A 21,923-nucleotide genomic window follows, 5' to 3' on the forward strand; every position below is an offset into this window, starting at 1 on the left:
TAAGCTTTTTAGTTCCTCTTTATTTCATTCATAATTCAATATCGGCTAGGTTTTAATTTAAAATAAAAAAATATAACCTAATAATAAAATCTAACTTTAATATGCTTATAGCTTCAAAAAAACTATTTTACATTTTAAGTTAAGAGTTACAAATATTTGAACATTTTTATAGTAAAAATAACATTGATAAAATCGGTTGTCCATAAATAGAAATCAGTATTGCTGCCAAACAATGAAACCTTTCTCAAAAAAAGCTACTGTCTACATTAGTGTACTTAAATTTCAAATATAACCGTGGAATTGGAAAACTATAATATAACCTACCATGCAGGCACAGTCATCACTTGTCACAGTCTTAACATTATTGACTTAACATTTCACTCAAATTTTTTTTTTCACGGTGAAATTTATACCAGGATTTTTCTTTTGATTATAGTGACTACAACACTGTTGCATTATTTAGTGACTTAAACGTGTATTTATTTTATTAGGACTGTGATATATATTATTAAGTATACCTAGATAAATAAAAAAATTAACTTGAAAGCACTTATAGACCAATAATAATATAAAAATATATAATTCATAATACATAATATATTAACATATTGAAACCAAAGCAAGAGATAAAACATAACGTAAAGCTATATGAATATAAAATAGTTTGGTTTCTCCAAAATAAAATTAAATATGTGATTGTGTGAAAATGTGATTTGAAGTGAAAAGAGTTTCCAGATTTCTAAGTATGTTATCTCTATCTCGAATAGACCGTAGAGGTTCACATGATTGTAAAACATGTCGAACTCTATTTACTATTCCACAATAATCACACAACTGAGGAACATCGCCAGTTATAAGAGACGAATGTGAGAACCGACAATGCCCAATTATTATCCTAAAGAAGCTAGTTATTTAACAGGACGTACTTATAAATATTAGTAGATAATATTAAAGAAGCAAAAAAACCTTGCTTAATAAACCACAATGTATTATTGCCCTGTAGCAAGTCCCACTTCAGTTGAACAAGACTATCCATTTTAGTCGTAATAATGGGATATAGATCCTTATAATATGGAAAGCTACGAATATATGTAACACTTAGAGTGGCTCCTTCAGCTGCTTTGTCTGCTCTCTCATTACCCTCTATGCCCACATGACTGGGGATCCAAAAAATAATAGAGTGTTTAAAAATTGCCAGAATAGAGTCCAGGAAATGAGTACAAATCAACCTATCGCCGGGCTCATCCTCCTGTACAATCTGCAGAGCCTTCCAGAAGTGGTCCGAGGGAGTAGGCATAGCTGTTTATGGGTCCTCTAGAATAACGAATAGATTTAGTATTTTGTTGCTTGTTGGTATGGAGCAAAATATGGAGGCTACTCTAAGAATTAGCTTGAATCGTCTATATTTAAACGGTTCAATACCAGCAAAACATTCTAGACTAACAACTGGGCCAGATTTATATGTTCCAAGAGCCAGTCTTAGGGCATGATTTTGAACTGCTTCAAGCATTCGTAGCATGGGCAAGAGGTGTTGTACAGAAAGCTTCCATAATCTAGTGTGGCACGTATTATACCAGAAATAGATCGAATATTTGATCCATCTGGTAACTCAGGTAACCCCATGTTCTTATTTTGGAACTCATGGTTCCCAGTAAACCTTTTCACCATGTTTTGAAATATAGATATACGTAAACTATGAACAGTGTTACACATATACTAATGTGCCTCTTGTGAATTACAGTATCTTTTGTGCCAAGAAATGTAAATATTTTTTTAATACGAACTATTATTATCTTCTACAAAATCTGTTATTTTTAACCGACTTCAAAAAAGGCACAAGGTTCTATGTTCGACTGTATATAATATTTTAAGAATGTTCTCCGTCAATTATGGACCAATTTTCAAAATTATTTTTTTATTCGAAACTGTGCACTTCTGAGATAGTCCCATTGGCTGTAGTCTCAATCAGAATCTGAAAGTGGAATCCGGGGAAATTGAGGGATACCCTCACATTTAAAAGGCACCTACAAAGTTTTCAAATATCTATCTTAATGAGAGATCTTAATGATTATCTAAAATAATGAGATATTTATGTATAATGTTATGGCTAACCATAATGTGACGGAAGACACAACTCATCAACGGTTAGGAGCTAGAGGATATTTCTTTAAATATTATAGGTACGTACAGACAACTAATTGTATAATAAGTAAGCTAATTAATTCTTAGTAAGCCCTTGCCTACCAAAATCGTTAAAGGCAAAAGCGGTTCAATTTGCTTTTTAAGCACTAAATATATAATATGAGATTCAGCAGGCTGAACTCTTCGGGTTTCTTCAAACGCCTCTTAAAGTGCAACGCCCAGATACCATGTTTGTTAACCAGCTGGAATGTGGTAGATAAATTGCAAACAGCTGCCTCTATGATGTGGTGATTAGAGCATTCAGCTAACACGCAGAATTTGTGGGTTCAATTCCCGGCGGGGGCCGGTTGACTTTTTGTTATCTAGCTTATCTTAGCTAGAACATTTGTCAAATCATCTAGGCTAGGTAACGGATCCCGTGGCCTAAAACGTTCCTTATCTTCAATAATTATTTCTTTACTTGGTCTACCCATTTTCATTTTAATACCTAATAAAATAACTACGTAATTTATTGATTAAATATCTAGCACTAAAAAGAGAAAATCAAAATATAATAAACATTTTAACCGACTTCAAAAAATAAATAAGAAACTAACTTCAAAGTGATCTATTTGTAGTAGTTAAAATAATATTATAAATATATAATATGTTTAGGCTAAATTGTATGTATCTAGTAGAATATAAAATACGTCTAGCAGATATATTAAATAAAGTTTTTATTAAATTTATATCAAGTGCTTTGCATACCTTGGACATCATTAAAAAAAACTACATAGCATATTTATATATATATGTATATATATATATATATATATATATATATATATATATATATATATATATATATATATAAATGAATTCATGTGTCCATTGTAGGGGCAAGGTCCGAGCTATACGGAGGGTGTAAACGTAGCCTTGTCGTCAATATGATATTGATAAATCCTATCTTTTTATGATTCAGCGATTTTCCATGAAAATTTACCTTGTTTTGACCTTCATCTTCCAACACATTCGACCTTCTATTACTTGTATCAAGATTATCAATCAATGTAGTTCATCAAATATATAATCCTAATAAAAAGGTTTCTCAGAATTGATATTATATATATATATATATATATATATATATATATATATATATATATATATATATATATATATATATATATTTCAAAGTCTCCTTTTACCAACAATGGGTTTATCTGAACTGGGCCTAAAGTTTAACGTGGGCTCCGAACTACGGTCCTCAGCATTAAACCTATCGACTGGCGAGTGACCTACTTTAGAAATCATCCCAGAAGAGATCTGGTCTTACCCAGTTTGGTTACTGGCGTGACTGCGATCATTTTCCTTGTCAGATTTTACACTCTTGCCTAGAACATTCACAAATTTTAAACAATCACAAACATAAATTTACGACCATGCCCCAGCAGGATTCGAACCCGCAGCTATCGGAACAGTAAGAGGACCGTCCCATCGCCTTTACCACTGCGCCACCAAGCCGTCTAACTACTTTATATTATTAAAATAAATATGTGTAGGGGCAAGGTCCGAGCTATGCGGAGGGTGTAAACGTAGCCTTGTCGGGATATGATATTAAATCTATCTTTCTATGATTCAGCGACTTTCCATGAAAATTTACCTTGTTTTGAACTGCATCTTCCAACAAATTCGAACTTTTATTACGTGTATCAAGATTATCAATCAATGTATTTCTTCAAATATATAACCCTAATAAAAAGGTTTCACATCTCAAAACTTGAACAGAATAATAAAACAAAATCGTTTTGATACCACATCACCAAACACCAAAGGATAGAAAAAAAATAAAATAAAGAACATAATATACAAATAAATCTATTTTATTACAATTAGAATTAAAAGCACTTTTTTACACGTATTTTAGCGAGCTTCTCTTCATTTTTATATATTTGGGGTAACTTCATTAAAGGCTTTGTACAGCTGTTCATAAATATACCTTAGAATAGCTTCAGAAAAACAATTAAAATATCAGGATATATTGAACAGATTAAATTATTTTATTTGATCGTTTACATTATTAATTATAGGCTATAAATACAATTAGTATATAACTATAATAGCAATTAATCCCCATTTGCACATCATATAAAATTCGTATAGTTGTGAATTCACGTTAAACGATTATCATGTGAATGGGGATTTAGCATTGAACACAACGTATTATACAAATGGAAAAATCAAATTAAAAAAAAGCATATGGCAGTTTATCGTCTAAAATATTCGACATACCTTTATTAGTAGCACACTATAACTGAATAAATATTTAGTAAAAAACAACAAAAAAAGACAGACGATAAATAGATCACTGTTCTCGGGAATGTTACTGTTTTTATATTGGTCGAATATTTTTTCTAATTTGGCAGTGATGTATAGAGAAAACATTCGTTTTCGGAGTGTCTAACTTCTGTAATAACGAGATTTATATCATTGAAATAAATTAACTAAACTGTAGAGCTATCCCTCACTCGGTGACAACAATGTTCACCGTTAGTGTTAAGGGTTTTTCGTAAGAACTATCTTCTGCGGTGTCGTTCTCCTCATCTTCAGGTTTGCCATGGATCAGCAGGCTGAACTCTTCGGGTTTCTTCAAACGCCTCTTAAAGTGCAACGCCCAGATACCATGTTTGTTAACCAGCTGGAATTTATTGTGCTCGTTTCCTTTCACGATTTCGTATACCATGGGTTTCTGCAAGAGATTTATATTTACAATTGCATAAATTTAAAATCACATGATAAGGTGGGATGATAGTAAATAATGATCAAAGTTAGAATAAATTCTTATAATAATGGCGAATATCATAATAATGTAAAAAATAGATTAATTCAATAAATAAGATATAAACATATAAAAAAACATAAAAAGTGACAAGAATAAAGACATAAAGATAAATATATTTGCAAAAACAAACAAGGCAATATGTAGTCTACTCAAAACAGCAGAGAACTCATGTCATCAATATATGCCTGTCGAAAGTTATAAATTCGTTTTACAGTCAGACAATATGTTTCTTCTCACTTTATTCTATTTAAAAAAAGATAGAATGATCTTTGACAAGTTCGAACATATAACCGAATGAGCCTGCAAAAGTCGTCAGTTTGTCAAACATCTACAAAATTCTTGAATATATTATAATTACGGGTTATAAACCGGTAAACATTGTTTTAACGCTTTGTTTTAATAAAGTTCAAATCGATGCGGTTTACAATGAAAATATTTTTAGCGTGTTGCGGCTGCACTGAATATTACGGGCATGATCACCAAAAATATCTCAGAAAATAAAAAACAATATAACCTTAAATTCACCAGAAAGAAACCGTTTTATGCGAAACAGGTAACGAATCTAGATCAGCTTGATGTTAGCTGTATCAAAGGTCAAAGGAAAGAAATTTTTTCAATCGAAATATAATTTAATACAATTATTTCAGAGAAAATTCTTAGTCTGGTGAATATATATATATATATATATATATATATATATATATATATATATATATATATATATATATATATATATATATAAATATATATATATATAAAGCTGAAAGATATGCAGCTATTTGAAGGATGCAGAACATCCCTTCAAACACTGTTGGGTAATATAACATTTAAGTGGGCTAAAGATAACCCACGAAGGGGTTTAGTGGAGCTTGATTTTACAAGAATACAATTTTTAAAAACATATAACAAAATCAAATAAGAATTATTATATCAATTTGTATATTTAGACAAGACATGGATATTTCAGTAAGGTACATTGGGTCACTGGTACATGGCAGGATGATAATAAATAATATAGTATAAAGACAAAAAAAGTTGACGGAAAAAGGTAAACGTTGAAATAACTGTAGATTAGGTTTCGTTAGTCATAACATTTATTAATAATTCATTGCACACATACTTATTGCTGTTCTTCATGCTGGAAACAGGAATTGTTTTATTCCTGGTGCAGAATTAGTGTTTTTCTCTAAGTCGGTGACTACCATGGAGAAATGAATCGTAACTTGTTAATGCGGTGGTTCGAAAATCAGCTTTTAAAGAAGTTGTAGGAGCCATCAATTATTGTTATGGACAATGCACCATATCATATTACACTGCTGGAGAAGATCCCAACAAGTACATCAACAAAGGTTGCAATTAAGGAATGGCTTAAAGTACATAAAATAAGTTTTGAAGCAACCATGTTAAAGAACAATCTATATCAAATTAGCATTCATTAAATATAAATGAAATATTTAATTGCATTTTATGTAATTTACCTTTTTAGATATAAGCCTGTGAAAAGATACATGGTAGATCAGATTGCTGAACGTTATGACCACAGAATATTACGTGTTCCTCCCTATCACTGCATATTTAATCCAATTGAGTTGACATCGGGAATTGGAAAGATCTATTACAATAGACATTCAGGCCGAGAAGGATATTCAAAACACCACTCTCTGGATTTATGGAAAGAAGCATAGTCATCAACAACACCTTCGGTTTCTATGAGCTTGATCAGACACATTGAAGAAGAAATTGACAAATGGTAGAATCGTGAGCAAGTTTTTGATAGATGGAAATTAAACAGCATAGTTATTCACATAAGTAGTCATCCTGAAAGTGACATTGATTTAATTCAACTTTATGAATATTGTTTTATGATTCTATGCTGACAATTACCAAGACACGGTGATGAAAGAGGAAACAAATAAATATTAGTATATAATTAATATACTTTAACTATAGGAAATTGCATTGTAGAGTCTGAAAGCTTTATGTGAATGTGTGTTATTGTTCAGAATATACATGAATGTTTGGTTAAAATGTATGAGGAAAGAAATAATTATAACTGTTTTGCAGATATGGCAGATACGGCAGATACGGCAAATACATTAGGGTGAATGCAGTGATTAAGTCTAGTTTTATCAGAAATGATGTATATGGTAACAGAACAAACTAAGGAGAGATATAGTAATATCAAAATGACTTTATAAGGAAAAATTGTATCGAAGAAAACCAGAACTAAGCGTACAAGGTAATTATGCCCTCTAGTGAAAGTAAAATACCTATACTAGTATGGAAAAGAGTTAATTGTAAATATAATAAAACAACTCTACCCTATAAATTGTTGTGGCTGTAAAATTAATTGTAATTTTAAGTTCTTCAATATTATAAGCATTAAATGTACTATAATGTTAAAATAAATTATATCAGATAACATTTTTGTTTCATTATTTTCTTTAGATTAGAATTTTGTTATATGTTAAATTCAAAATGTACTAAAACTCAAGGTTGATGCGGCAACATTGCAACGTTTTGACGTCATCAATGCAGGTCACGTGGGTTCACTGCTGTTTTGAATTAACTATAATAACAAACAATAAACAACAAAATTAAATCTAGATACATTGAAGAGAGATGAGGAAACTCACTACTCATAAAACCATATCTAATAGAAGCCATAGAACAAAAAATTCAAGAATAAATTAATATAAGAGATTTATTAATATTTAAGAACGAAAACTAAAAAAGCGAAAAGAAGGGCTCAAAGAAGCGGATAAAGTAAATGAAACTAAAAAAACAACAAATTGGAATAAACCAATCGTATAGAACCTTCAGTAGCCAAAAGAACTATTAGTAAGTATTTTAATAAAAAGCTACAACAATTACAAGAACAGATTCAAAGAACAAATGGGCTAAAAGAACAACGATAGGTGAAATAAAGAGGAAAAGTATGGATAGGGTGCAAATAGTATCAAAAAAAGAATTAGAAACTAACGTACTCCAAAGTATCCAGAAATTGTCTTGGAATGCAATTATAGTTCTTTATGGAGTGTTAAGCCAAGGTTGAATTTATGAAGTTTAATATTAATAAGTAGCATCTTGAGTTCTCAATATATTAAGGAAACTTCACTATATTACATCAACTTTTTTATATAAATATAGATCAGTCGATTCCATATCTTTTAAAATTTTATACCATTTTTCGTAAAACCAAAGTTTAAATTTGAATTTAGAACTTATTTAGTCAAGGATTAAGGATAAGTATTTTTCTTTGAGTACCCCAATTTTTCTTTATACCTAATAGAACATAATCAAAAGTGGTAAAATAATTTTTAGTTTAATTTTCAAGGCATCTTTCAATATATGCTCTCAACTCAATTATCATAAATCATTATCTAGAAAAAAATGCATACATTGCGATTTGAAACAAACGGCAATATAATGATTATTTTTTGAGAATAGAGATTTGCTCTGGAGCACCACAATTTTACTGAACTCTTCGAACTCTGAAACTATTGAGTATAATGCAGATTAGAGGAAAACTGTGGTGGTGTTTAAAATATTCATCTACTAAATTTCCCACATTAATACACTCAGAGGAGGAAATCAAAAATTGTTGATCAAACATGTATAGTTGCTCTTCTTGAATAGTATTTTCTATCTTGATGTGGTGCCAAAACAGCCAATGAACGAATGAAACAGCGAAATTCCCATTTATAGAAAAATGGCATTACCTTGACTGATGGTTGCATTTTCAAAATCCTGATGCGATGTTTGGTTTGCTCCAAAGTAATTTTCAAATTCAATTCGTCAGTGGGATGATGTCTTCGTGTGCGTCGTTTGGTCAAGTGTCTCTTGAATAGATGCTCGATTGTATCATTGAGGGTCGATCTATTCAACTGATGACGTCTCGAATCGCGCCGGTGTCGACCATTGACCTGAAAATAAGACGAAAAAATAGCAATTTTTATATTTAAGGTATTTAATTTTAAAGAATTTTATTTTGGACGTTGTTATAGAATCTTCCATAGATATGGAAATATTACCAATAACAAATATATTTCACATATTTTGCAGCATATATTTTCGAAGAAATATTAATACAGTTGGAGGTAATTCAATCTTTTCGATTTCTTTGAAAACTAAAAATAGTTAGATTATATAGAATAGGTAGGTTATGAACTTCTTTCTAATCTTATTATATAATATCTAGGGGAAATGTGGCCAGAATTTATTTGGGTCATAGAATATAGGACTTCATAAATCCACAAAAATATATCTTTTTTAAACTATCCTATCAAGTTGTCGATTATATATATATATATGATAGGAAGTATGGTGAAACCCATAATGGCACCGGATGTTTATCCGTAGAACTTTCCTTGGACGTGGAAATATATATATATATATATATATATATATATATATATATATATATAATTGAAAAGCTATTGGAAGAAGAACCAACCCAAACTCAAAAATAATGCAAAATCGTTAAATGTGGCCCAAGAAACGATTAGCGACCGATTACAAGCAATGGGGAAAATCCGAACGATATTTTGGATTTTAATATTTTGAAGAAATATATTTTTTCATGTTCTTGAAAATTGTGTAGTATGTGTATTGTAGTGTAGTATATTGTGTGTGTAAAACGAAAGTCCTTGCCAACTTAGAAAAAATCTAAATTTAAAACAATAATTTACAATCATGTTCAGGTAGAATTCGAGTGCGTGATTAAACGCAACTTCTGAAACGCTCTAGTTTGCCACATCGATCTGAATAAGTAATCACAAATTCTCATTCCAGTTGCGGCAGTATATTCTACATAACTCTAATAACGTGTGGATTTGGCGTTTAATACTGGCTACTTTTGGTAGCATTTTTTTGCAATGGTACGTCATTCAATTAGGTTTATTGACGTTGGTACACATGTGTAGCAACAGTTTTTATTTTCGCAGCTCTGCTGCAATTTTATGTCCATGAATTTCCCTTGAGTATCATTGTGAATGGCTCTCCTGGGCTAACCCATTACATTTTCGGCTTGGAATTGTCGCAGTGGATGCCTCCTTACCACCAGTCGCAATACGTTACAGAGAGCTCTTCTTTTTTCCCTGGCAAGTAAAGAAATCGCAATACTGAAACGGCTTGAAATGGCATTTTCCGTTAGTTGTGATAGACATTTTGATGACAACAAAACAGTTTGTTCATCATATTCTAACCTATCTAAAAGTTTTAGAGTGTTTGGTTTTCATCCAATAGGTTTATGTTATATATTACAATAGGTTAATTTTTTTATCCTCCAGGCATTTTTTAGTCATTGATATTAAAATCTCCACCGTTCAATCATAGAAATCAATGTTGCCCTGTTACGATATAACAGGGCAACATCACCATATGAATATTGATAATGGACTGTTGAACATGATTAATGTTTGTATACTCGCTATTAGAATTAAATCCATATGTTTTTAGTTACTCCTAATACTCAAAAGATGCTTGTATAAATTTGACAGCTGTCGGATCATTAGTTAATGAATTATAGCATTTTAAGTGAAGCAACTTTTGTTATTGTGAAAAAAATTGATAAAAAGGAATTTCGCGTGTTGATAATATATTGCTTTTTGAAGAGAAAAAAATACAGTTGAAGCAAAAACCTGGCTTGATGCCAAGTTTCCTGACACTGCACCAGGAAAATCAACCATCAAGGATTGGTATTCTAAGTTTAGATGTGATGAAATAAGCGCCGAAGACGATGAATGCCGTGGACGCCCAAATGAGATTGTTACCAACGAGAACCATAAATGCAAATTGAATGAAATAGCAGACACTCTAAACTGTTGACCAAAAACAACGACGAGTTGATGATTCGGAGTAGTGTTGGAAGATGATCAAGCGTAATAAACCCGAGTTTTTGTATGGATGAAACATGGCTCCATCATTTCACTCCGAAGTCCACTCGACAGTCGTCCGAGTGGACTGCACACGATGAACCCGCTCCAAAGCGTGGGAAAACGCAACAGTCGGCTGGCAAGGTCGGCTGACAATGCACCTTGTCACAAGTTAGTAAAAACGATGGTAAAAATCCATGAACTGGGATTCGAATTGCTTCCTCAATTAACCGTATTCTCCAGATCTGCCCCCAGCAACTATTTCCTGTTCTCAGATCTCAAAACAATGCTCACTGGGAAGAAATTTTCGTCGAATGAAGAGGCGATCGACGAAACTGAGGCCTATTTTGAAGCAAAGAAAAAATCGTACTATAAAAATGGTATCAAAAGTTGGAGGGTCGCTATAATCAGTGTATCACCCGTGAAGGGAATTATGTTGCATTAAAAAAAGTAATTTTGCCAAAAAAGTGTGTTTTACTATTATAGGCCGGGGACTTTTCAATTGACCTGTTAATACTAAATGGAAAAATATTACTTTATCTGGATAAATGTCAGCAACTCGCTATATATTTATTGATGGGCTATTATTAGCGAACCTAAACGTTTTTTTCTACAGAGATAACCAAACAATCCTTCCAGCAATATGCTACATCTCCTTTAGAGGTGTGCTAACCTGCGACTAAATGTATCCAGTACGGCAAATCATTATTCTGTATCCAATGGTGTTGTTAGAAGTAATACGCCCTAAATATTATCACAATAATAGACTAAAAAATTATAATGATTACCCCCTTTATGTCGGATAGAGCTTGGTACACGAAAAATTAATATAAAAAAGCCACAATTTCAATGATTGATGAGCCACACGGTCATGAATTAAATTATGCCGGCTAATACTTAATCACATTTCCAAATGGAATTTTATCAGGCCTTATATTTAGCGGGCTGAGAAAAAAAGCAGGAATCATAACGGAGAAAAAGAGGATATTGCTACGTCTAATTTGACGGATGAAAAATTATCTTAGAACGGTTATTTTCACCGGGGAAAAATGCTACATCTTATTAATTCGATTCGGATTGGCGATTTGCGTGTTCCTGCCGGTCGATATGAAGCAAACAACGCGAGAAATCTTGACAAAATTGATTCATCCTTAACGGACCACAGAACGTAAACAATATATAATAAAATAAAACGCGCGGACTAAACGACAGCTCACGTAGAACGGTGGCCGATAAAGATATAGTGGAAGAAACACGTACGACGATGATATTGGACGGCCGTATCGCTTTAATTTTGTTTTGTCCTGGGTCAAAGTCAATTTCGGAGCGGAAGGGATTATCAGTTGGTGGTTTAGATAATTGTAAAAATATCCTTAAGCTGGCCACGTTAATTTAATTAAATATGCACTGTTAATATTTGGTTTTCACCTTAAACTTTATATAAATTTCAATTCATTTGATAATTTACACTGTAAAAGAGAGTTTTATTTGTTTATAAAATCTTAAATCGTTCTGAATATACATGGTACTGATGATTCCGTCTGAAACTGGATATTTTAAACCTTTTTTTATTTCTGTGCGATTTATATATTAAAAAGATTTAGATGATAATGTGAAGTGAACCAGGCGGGACTGTTGCTTCCTTTATTATGGTATTATACTTATGGTTCTTGTCGCACATGTCGCTATTGTGTTTTATCTATTTTATTATCCTGTATTTTATTATTTATTCGTATCTTTTCCATAATTCTTAAATTAGTCTAAATTAAAGATAATAGTTTTATGGTTGCAACTATATATGTCAATCGAAAAGTCCCCGGCCTACCATAGTAAAACACATTTTTTTTTGGCAAAATTAGTTTTCTTTATTTAACATAATTTCCTTCAAAGGTGATACACTGATTATAGCGACCCTCCAACTTTTGGATACTATTTTTGTAGTACGATTTGTCCTTTGCTTCAAAGTCCTAGGCCTCAGTTTCGGCGATCACCTCTTCATTCGACGAACATTTCCGCCGAAACAATTCGAAGTCCAATTCATCGATTATTGCCATCGTTTTCACGGACTTGTGACACGGTACATTATCTTGGTGAAGCAGCACTTTCTTTTTCTTAAAATGCGGCCGTTTTTCGGCGATTTCGTCCTTCAACCGGTCCAATAATGCTATGTAATAGTCGCTGTTATTGGTCCTTCCTTTTTGAAGGTAGTTGACTGTTGCGTTTACCCACGCTTTGGAGCGGGTTCATCATATGAGTGTCGATTAGACTTCGGAGTGAAATGATGGAGCCATGTTTCATCCATTGTGACATATTTTGGTCAAAAGTGAGCTCGCGTGGCAGCCACTTTGCACAGAGCTTTCTCATACACAAATATTCGTGAATGATACGATACACGTTCAGTTGAATAGCTTTAGAGTATCTGCTTTTTCATTCAATTTCAATTTACGGTCATTCAAAATCAACTCGGAAACTCGGTATCAAGTTTTTGCCTCAGCTGTATTTTTTCCCATCAAAAAGCAACATTTTATCAACATGCGAAATTACTTTTTATCCATTTTTTTTTACAATAACAAAAGCTCACTCAAAATGCTATATTTCACATACTAATGATTCGATAGCTGTCAAAATTATACACGCATCTTTTGAGGGTTAAGGCTAACCTTAATAAAGGGACTTAAGTGTAGTGGCGCCATCTATGTGTCAGGCCGAGGACCTTTCAATTGACCTGTTAATTTATGCCATTCATGGTCATTCAATGTAGTTTCTGCTGACTCTTGGTGGCAGCAGATTTAATATGTTTGCCTTTGGCTTTTTCCTTTGTGCACATTGCACGTTCATCATAATCAGAGTTAGGGGAAATGAGTGCACAACATCAAGAGTTTTGGCTTATTTGAGATTATAGGTTTTGAAAATAGCGAGGCCTAATAACCTCAGTGGTTGGAACTCGTGTATCTGCTTCCTTTGATATAATTTATTCATGGTTTATCATTGCTATTAGTTATTGATATTACCCGCTGTCTGTTATGATTGTCAGTCTTTATTATTGACTACTGTGAAATGACGTTGTTGATAACCATCATGGTTATTCTATAAGACTTATTGACTGCTTCTTTCTAATATTGCTGTTAATTATCCCGGCTATTCCATCTTTACTATTGAATATCATTGTCATTGTCTGTTATTGAAGAAGTATCAACCAATTCTGGGTATATTTCCTATGAATATATAATTTGACCCTTGTCTTTGAAAAGTGGTCACTCAGCTACATTTTCATTTATATTTATTTTTAAAATATTGCTTTTTGAAGAGAAAAAATACACTTAAAGCAAAAACTTGGCTCGATGCCGAGTTTCGGGATACTGCCCCAGAAAAATCAAACATCAACGATTGGTATGCTAAGTTTAGACGTGGTGAATTGAGCACCGAAGACGATGAACGCAGTGGATGCCCAAAAGAGGATCTTACTGACGAAAACTGGATTTTTTAATATCCACAAAATGATTTTGAATGGCCCTAAATTAAAATTGAATGAAACAACAGACACTCTAAAGATATTAACTGAACTGAACGTGTACATCATATTATTCACGAATATATGGGTCAACATAATTGAAAATGAGGAGAAAGGGAAAAGGGAGAAAGCTCTGGGCAAATTGGGAGCCGCGCGAGCACAGTTTTGACCAAAAACAACGACGAGTTAATCATTCGGAAATTGAAAACACATTCAGTTTTTGAAAATGATCAAGCGTAATAAAACTGAGTTTTTGGATCGATATATGACAATGGATGAAACGCGGCTTCATCATTTCACTCCAAAGTCCAATCGACAGTCATCCGAGTGGACTGTAGACAATGAACCCGTTCGAAAGCCTGGGAGTGGGAAAACGCAAGAGTCGGCTGGCAAGGTTATGGCATCTATATTTTGGGATGCGTATGGAATAATTTTCATTTACTATCTTGTAAAAGGAACGACCATCAACCGCGACTATTACGTAGCGTTATTGGACCGTTTGAAGAACGAAATTGCCGAAAAAGGCCACATTTGACGAAAAAGAAAGTGCTGCTTCAGCAAGACAAGGCACCATGTCACAAGTTAGTGAAATCGATGGCAAAAATCCATGAATTGAGATTCTAATTGCTTCCTTATCCACCATATTCTCCAAATCTGGCCCCCAGCGACTATTTCCTGTTCTCAGATCCCAAAAGAATGCTCACTGAAAAGAAATTTTCGTCAAATGAATAGATGATCGTCGAAACTGAGGCCTATTTTCAAGCAAAGGACAAATCGTACTACAAAAACGGTATTGAAAATTTGGAGAGTCGCTATAATCAGTGAATCACTCCTGAAGGAAATTATGTTGAATAAAAATACTAATTTTGCCAAAACATGTGGTTTTCTATGGTATGCCGGGAACTTTTCAATTGACCTGTTAGATATAGTATTCAAGATAATAAATGAAACATAATATGAAAACAAATGAACCTTGTTTGGATATTACTTCATATAAATTAGAGATAAATAGCTAATTGGAATCTTCTTCTAATGAATTTTAATGGACCTTTCGACGACTTTTGCGGTAGTAACAGCGAAGGGGACAAAGTTCGCCTTCCGAAATTAAATATTAACCGGACAATCAGACGGATTGTGTCGGTCCGAGTGGCCTCACGACCGCGACCGGCAAATAAAAAAGCAATAAAGAACGGTCTGCTTAATGTTTAAACGCTTGTTTGGGGACTTCTTAATGCTGATGGTGGTCGAGGGTTAACTCTGATTAAATACGGCGAGGGGAAACGGGCCGCGCCGTTCGACAAGGACGAAAAAGACGAAATCCGGAGATTAGACAAGGGATGGAATAGTGTAGCGTAGATGTGTGTTCAGAGAATCGCCCGGTTTTACCTTATGGTTGTTTAATTTGGTACAGTAACGAGGTTAAATACGTAGAGGTCTCGGATGTAAAAATAGCCGAATTCTATGCTGTACAAAAATAGCGGCAATTTTTTACTTAGGTGTAATAAAGTTAATATTGTCAACCTAGTTTTGGTCTATTATAATCATAAGATATAATCAAGAGTATCCTTATTATATTAAATTGATATCAGTAACATTCTTAAACTATTTGTTTATGTATCTTTTTATAACTTGTTTACTGTTCAAATTACTGTAGGCGATAATTGGAAATTTTCCATAGTCTGCGCTTGAAGCAATAAGTAATAAACCGAATTGGAAGAATAGGCCAAGCGACAGGGACACACACGCTACATTACAAAGCTTATCTTGGAAATCCTTCTTTATGACTCCGAGACTTGGACACTGTTAGTCTGACATCTGTAGACCTAAAGTCGTTGAAATTCGATGTCTAAGGCAAACTGCACATATTTCTTTCCGAGATCGTATTAGAAATAAATGCATTATTTTAAGATGCAACCTTCAGTAACACACAGCTGAGGAACACTAGATTCTCTAGATTCCTAGATTGCCTAAATTGAAATAGTTTGGACATGTCCGTTAAATGAAACGTGAACAAATTCCTCAAAGAATTATGTGGAGAAATCGATCTTTTCCATGGAAGATACAGCGAACAGTACCGAAAAACACATGGGCCAAGATCATATGACCGCGATATGAAAAATAGCGGACTTGTATTTCCGAGAGCAGAACAGCTGCAGCCAACCGCCAAGTGCGGCGATATTTAGCGAATAATATTTGTCCATCAGCACCAACAGCGCCGGCTACGAATTGGTGATAATAATGATGAATCTGCATCCGGTAATCGAATGTTTTCCACCAAATCTCGCCACTGCTCCTATTTTTCCTACCGCTCTCTATGATTTTGTCTTTTCGGAGCTGCTATCTGCATCTTCCATACATAAAGCATCATTCCCCTTTTATTCTAAAAACATGCCAAATCATTGCAATCTGCATCTCGGGATTTGTCCCGTAACTGTGCACTAATTACCGCATCTTCATTGAATCGTAGAAGTTGCCATGCCCCTTTTCAAACAATTCTCATATAATTGAATCCACTACTCTGTTGAAAACTAGCGGAGAGAGTACATATCCTTGGCGAACACCGGCTCGCCATCAAATATAAATCTGGCAAATCATTTCGTACGCAGCTGAGAAATTTAATATTTTTATGAGAATATGTTGCCCGAAGCTGCCCAAAGCGAGTGATAGTATATACAGTAAAAAGCGAACACTGGACAACAATCATGCGATTTCTTTCTGTAATAAGTTACTCCGTTAACTGACGGAGTGCGAGAATCTTATATGCATAACCGCGAGTCGGTCTAAATCCTACCTGCGCTGCCCGGCTTGTTTCTTTGCGAGCTCTTTCTCGAACAGAAAAGCTTTAACCCCATATTCCGATCCAGAATAAAATTGATAGTTATCGCAATAAGTGATATATACAGGAGATGGTCAAAGTAATATGTATACCCGACATATACACAATATATATTTATTAATAAGGCGTTGAGCCACCATTTGCATTTAAAATAACTGAAATTTTTCGCATAACAGATTCGTAGACTGTCCAAATAATTTCCAACGTAATGTTTTCCCATTCTTATGTTTATTGTTGTGATATTAATTGCAAGTAATACAGTTAGTGATTTGAATGAAAGAACCAGATGAATACCACGATGTTGTCCCCCAAATCTTAATGGAACCTCTTCCATGCTTGATTTATAGGCTTATTTGGGGGGGATTCTCCATACATGAATACGGACGTTTGTAGAAAACAATGTAAACGATGGTTGAATGATTTTATTGATCACACATTTGACACATCCCTTGTTTTATCTGTCGCAGAATAAAACGTACAGTACACTGAAATATAGATATATATATATATATATATATATATATATATATATATATATATATATATATATATATATATATATATATATCTATATAACAATTCATATATTTTCGGTTGCCAAAGTAGTGCTGAATTGTAGATTTCTATATGAAACATAAAACATTAATTCCAAACATCCAACTATAAGACATGAACTCAGAAAAATGATCAGACCACTGAGATCAAAATCTAGCTAAACTTTTAATCTGAAGTAATAATCTGAAATACTATCAAAACTCACCTCCACGATTAGTACTAGCTCTTGGTCCAATGAACATTCTTCCCTATGCAAATATTTAGTAATGTAAGCGAAGAGCCTACGGAACAGTGATACAGGAAATGTGATACATATAGTAGAGGTTATATGAGAGGTAGAGGTAAATGTAGTTAGTTAACTTTCTTTATATAATAACAATGTAACACATTGATATATCAATTCTCGTTTTAGAGTTAAAATAAAGATTGAAAATCGCCCATACCTTTTCTATTTATTCAAGACCATGATGGCTCTTAATCGATTCGATAAAAACTTACTTAGACAAAGATTTAGAATAAACTCTTTGAATTGTTAATTCATAATCTCTAAAATATCTTGGTTCCTTATGACTCGACTTTGATATAAATCTGGTCAATTCACTTATAACTGTAAGAACTACAATTAAATGTAGCAAACTAAATGATATTTCCTTAATAGAAATTAAAACATTAAAAAGTTGAAGAAAGTTGAAAATTAAAAAGTTCAAGATGAGGCGAATTGGCTCATCAAGCGACTGACATAACATCGCCTTAAATGTATATTACATATTTTAACAATGTTATCACAAAAATTATTAAGCGCTATATAAAATCATTTTAATTTTATTTTCGAAAGCGTGTACTAAATAATATCTGATCACACTCCAGTATTGTTAACACAAGGTACGACAATCCTGAACAAGAAACCAACATTACTAACAAATCTACTAAATGAAACAAGTTTTTAAAAAAAACATTCCATGAATAAATCATTTTAAACATAAGATTGAAAAGTATAGACGAGCTTGAGCAACGAATCCGAAAAAAAACTTGAACAATTCCGGTCAGTTACAAACGAAGTAATCACGTCAAGAGAATGAGGATCAGAATATGACGTAAATTACCATATTGAAATTAGGAATTTCATAAAAGAAAGACGAAGTTGGATTGCTCGCTATGAGGTTCTAAAAGACCAATTATTAGAGTACCGCCTATTAAAAATGATCGAAATGCATGGGTTAGATGCAACGACGAAAGAGCTGAAATATTCGCAAAATATTTATATTACCGAACTCAATTATATAGAATATACAATGGATAGAACTCCTGTTACCAGTTCGGCGTAGCTGTAAATCTGATACTTCCCATAGAAACTGTCACGGAAATTGATAATCTAAATCCTAGAAAGACTACTAGAATTTTTGATATTTCACCTATTAAAAGAGCTCCAACGGAAATCAATCATCATATTGGCATACTTATTTAATGCCTGTTTGAGACTGAAGTATGTCCCGGAAAATGTTAAGGTAACTGAATTAATTATACAGCTATTGATAAAACTGGCAGATTTTGCGTTTAGATTTTGTAATCACCACTCAACAATCGACCAAGAGCTCATAGTATGTTGAACAGAGGCTGTTCCTAGAGGTCTCACAAGCTTTTGAGCAGGTATGGCATTTGGTACTAATCCACAACCAATCCAATGATCTAATTGCTACCGCGGAACTATTGTCAACTGCTGAAATCACATCTTTTTGAAAAAAAAAACTGTGGCATTCTCAACACTATGATTGAGGCTGGAGTTCCCCAGGGTAGTGTAGGACTATCCATCGACAACTCAGTTGTTATAGCAAAAGATGTTTCTGGTTAAGACTGTAGAAAAAGTACAAGTGGCAATCAATATGATTTACAAATGGGCTAGAGATGTGAAATGCAGCTTAATAGCTTCAAAATGTTAATTTATTTCCATGATAGTTTTGCATTGCGGCAAAATAACAGATTCCTAGTTATATCACTTGACGGAAGCCCAAAATACCCTAGCATACATCTCGATAGTAGGCTAAATTGGAAACATCATGTTAGAGATGGCAAAACCAAGCAACTGTACTGGTTAGTCAGAAGGTACTCTCAACTTTCCTAAAATGAAAGATATTGGACAATCATAAAGCCAGTTTCGACTTACAGGGTGCAAATATGGGTTTGCACTAAAACATCAAACCAACTAATCCTTCACTGCCAAAACAAAATTCTACGATTAGTTGTCAATCCTTATCGTTATGTAACAAAAGCAGAACTGCAAGATGATTCTAAATCCGATGAATTTACGAAGTTATCCAAGCTTTCGCCGTTAAACATAAAATAAGGGTACTAAATCATAACCTGGTGAAAACAATACCGCTACTGGACAATAGACAGGAAATACATTTCGTATTTCCTGTCTATCCTAAAACTTATATTATGTAAAGTATTCCCTTAACTTAAGCCTAAGTAGTTTAATTTTAATGTAATTTGGAAATTTAAGAGTAGAACAAATCAGTAGTAATAAATTAATTTGTGTATCAAAATAAATAATTTAAAAATATTTTAAAGTTGCATCTGAGTTTCAGGTTACATAATAATAGGCTCAGAACCTATAGATTATGTTACCGCTTCGCAAGAATTCAACTGTCTCCGGCCGATGACACGGACGAAGTTCCGAAACGAAGAGACTTAATCCCGCGTACTGTATCGGACACGTACAGCCCCAACAGCCGGACAATCTCGACGTCAGCTAAAGCGAATTAACTATTTTCCTCCAGAATCAGGGCGGCGACGATAAAAACCTGCTCGACCGCCCCCCTCAATCCCCCATTTTCCCGCAGGGTTGTCCCGACAGACGACGCTTTGAAACTTTAAGCGGCTTAAAAGTGTTTAGCGCTCTCCGCTCGTATGTGTATGTTTATTAAGTTGCGATTATTGTGCGAGACGAACGCGACAAGACACGTAAGTCGTTAGGGAAAAAGGCCGACCGTGTTGCTAATTGGAACGGAAGAGGTCGCTTGTGCAGGATTAGGTGGAGTTTGCGGCGTTACCCGTTCGGTTTAATTGCCTTTTCTTTTAGGCTTTCCCCCTCCTCGAAATCGTTTACATCGACGCGGCGATCTGCAAGGGAAAAGCACAGAGGTATCGTGGAGGTTTTTTTATTCAATCCAGACTGAAGCGTTTTAACATGACTTTCATTATATCCCATGTACATAAACAATTATTCTGAGTTATATTAGAAGTTTAAATAAATCAATACCAGGTGTACCGGAATAGCATTATCGGGTTTCCTAACAGATGTCGCTAGACTTAAATATGCAATGTTGTTATTTGATACATATGTCATTTTATTCCACTAACATTAAGGTTGAAAGCTATACATGTTATATTTTGCGAAAATAACACCGTCATAGATTTAACAGGTTAATTGAAAAGTCCCCGGCCTGACACATAGATGGCGCAACTAGTATTAAATCCATAAGTTTTTTAGTTAGCCCTAACCCTCAGAAGATGCATCTATAAATTTGACAGCTGTCGGACCATTATTTTAGGAATTATTGCATTTTGAGTGAAGCAACTTTTGTTATTGTAAAAAAAAATGGATTTTCAAAAAGGAATTTCGCATGTTGATAAAATATTGCTTTTTGGAGGGAAAAAATACAGTTGAAGCAAAAACTTGGCTTGATGCCGAGTTTCCGGTTACTGGCCCAGCAAAATCAACCATCAAGGATTGGTATAATAAGTTTAAAGGTGGTGAAGTGAGCTCCAAAAAACGGTGAAAGCAGTGGACGCCCAAAAGAGGTTGTTACCAATGAAAAAAAAATTAAAAATCCACAAAATGTTAGGCCGGGAACTTTTCAATTGACCTGTTATATCTTTCGTTTCAAAGTATTACATTTTTATGCTGGATCGTCAATGGTTCCTAAATTATTCACATCTCTTACTCAGTATCGTTCAGGGCGTGTTTTTTATTATTTGTTTATTACTTTTACCATTGAGACTTATAATAGTAATCATTTAGTTATGAATATGTCTTATTGTGGTACATTCTCAAGCCATATAGCTATGCAATGCGACCTATATCGTGAAGAACGACCGAAGCCTCAAAATCTATATCAGCAGATATATCACTATCATTACCGAATACATAACTTTAACAAGGGCGTGGACAAATAAATTTGA

The 21,923-nt window shown here is 33.5% G+C and overlaps 1 protein-coding gene across 1 annotated transcript in view; it reads right to left on the reverse strand.

Annotated features, from left to right (window-relative positions):
* Positions 1 to 3,988: 3,988 nt before the first annotated feature.
* Positions 3,989 to 21,923, reverse strand: part of LOC143196592 (fibrillin-1) — a 164,793-nt gene continuing 146,858 nt past the window's right edge. The window contains exons 44-45 of the mRNA XM_076404407.1: positions 8,686 to 8,889; positions 3,989 to 4,870 (exon numbers count right to left, since the gene is read on the reverse strand). Of these exons, the coding sequence (XP_076260522.1) occupies positions 4,646 to 4,870; positions 8,686 to 8,889 (429 nt within the window). The 3' untranslated portion in view covers positions 3,989 to 4,645. The remainder of the gene's footprint in view (positions 4,871 to 8,685; positions 8,890 to 21,923) is intronic.

The sequence above is a fragment of the Rhynchophorus ferrugineus genome, unplaced genomic scaffold (genome assembly GCF_030347505.1).
Source record: "Rhynchophorus ferrugineus isolate W39M unplaced genomic scaffold, kcgeb_rfMv2 rfM1, whole genome shotgun sequence".
Classification (NCBI taxonomy): domain Eukaryota; kingdom Metazoa; phylum Arthropoda; class Insecta; order Coleoptera; family Curculionidae; genus Rhynchophorus; species Rhynchophorus ferrugineus.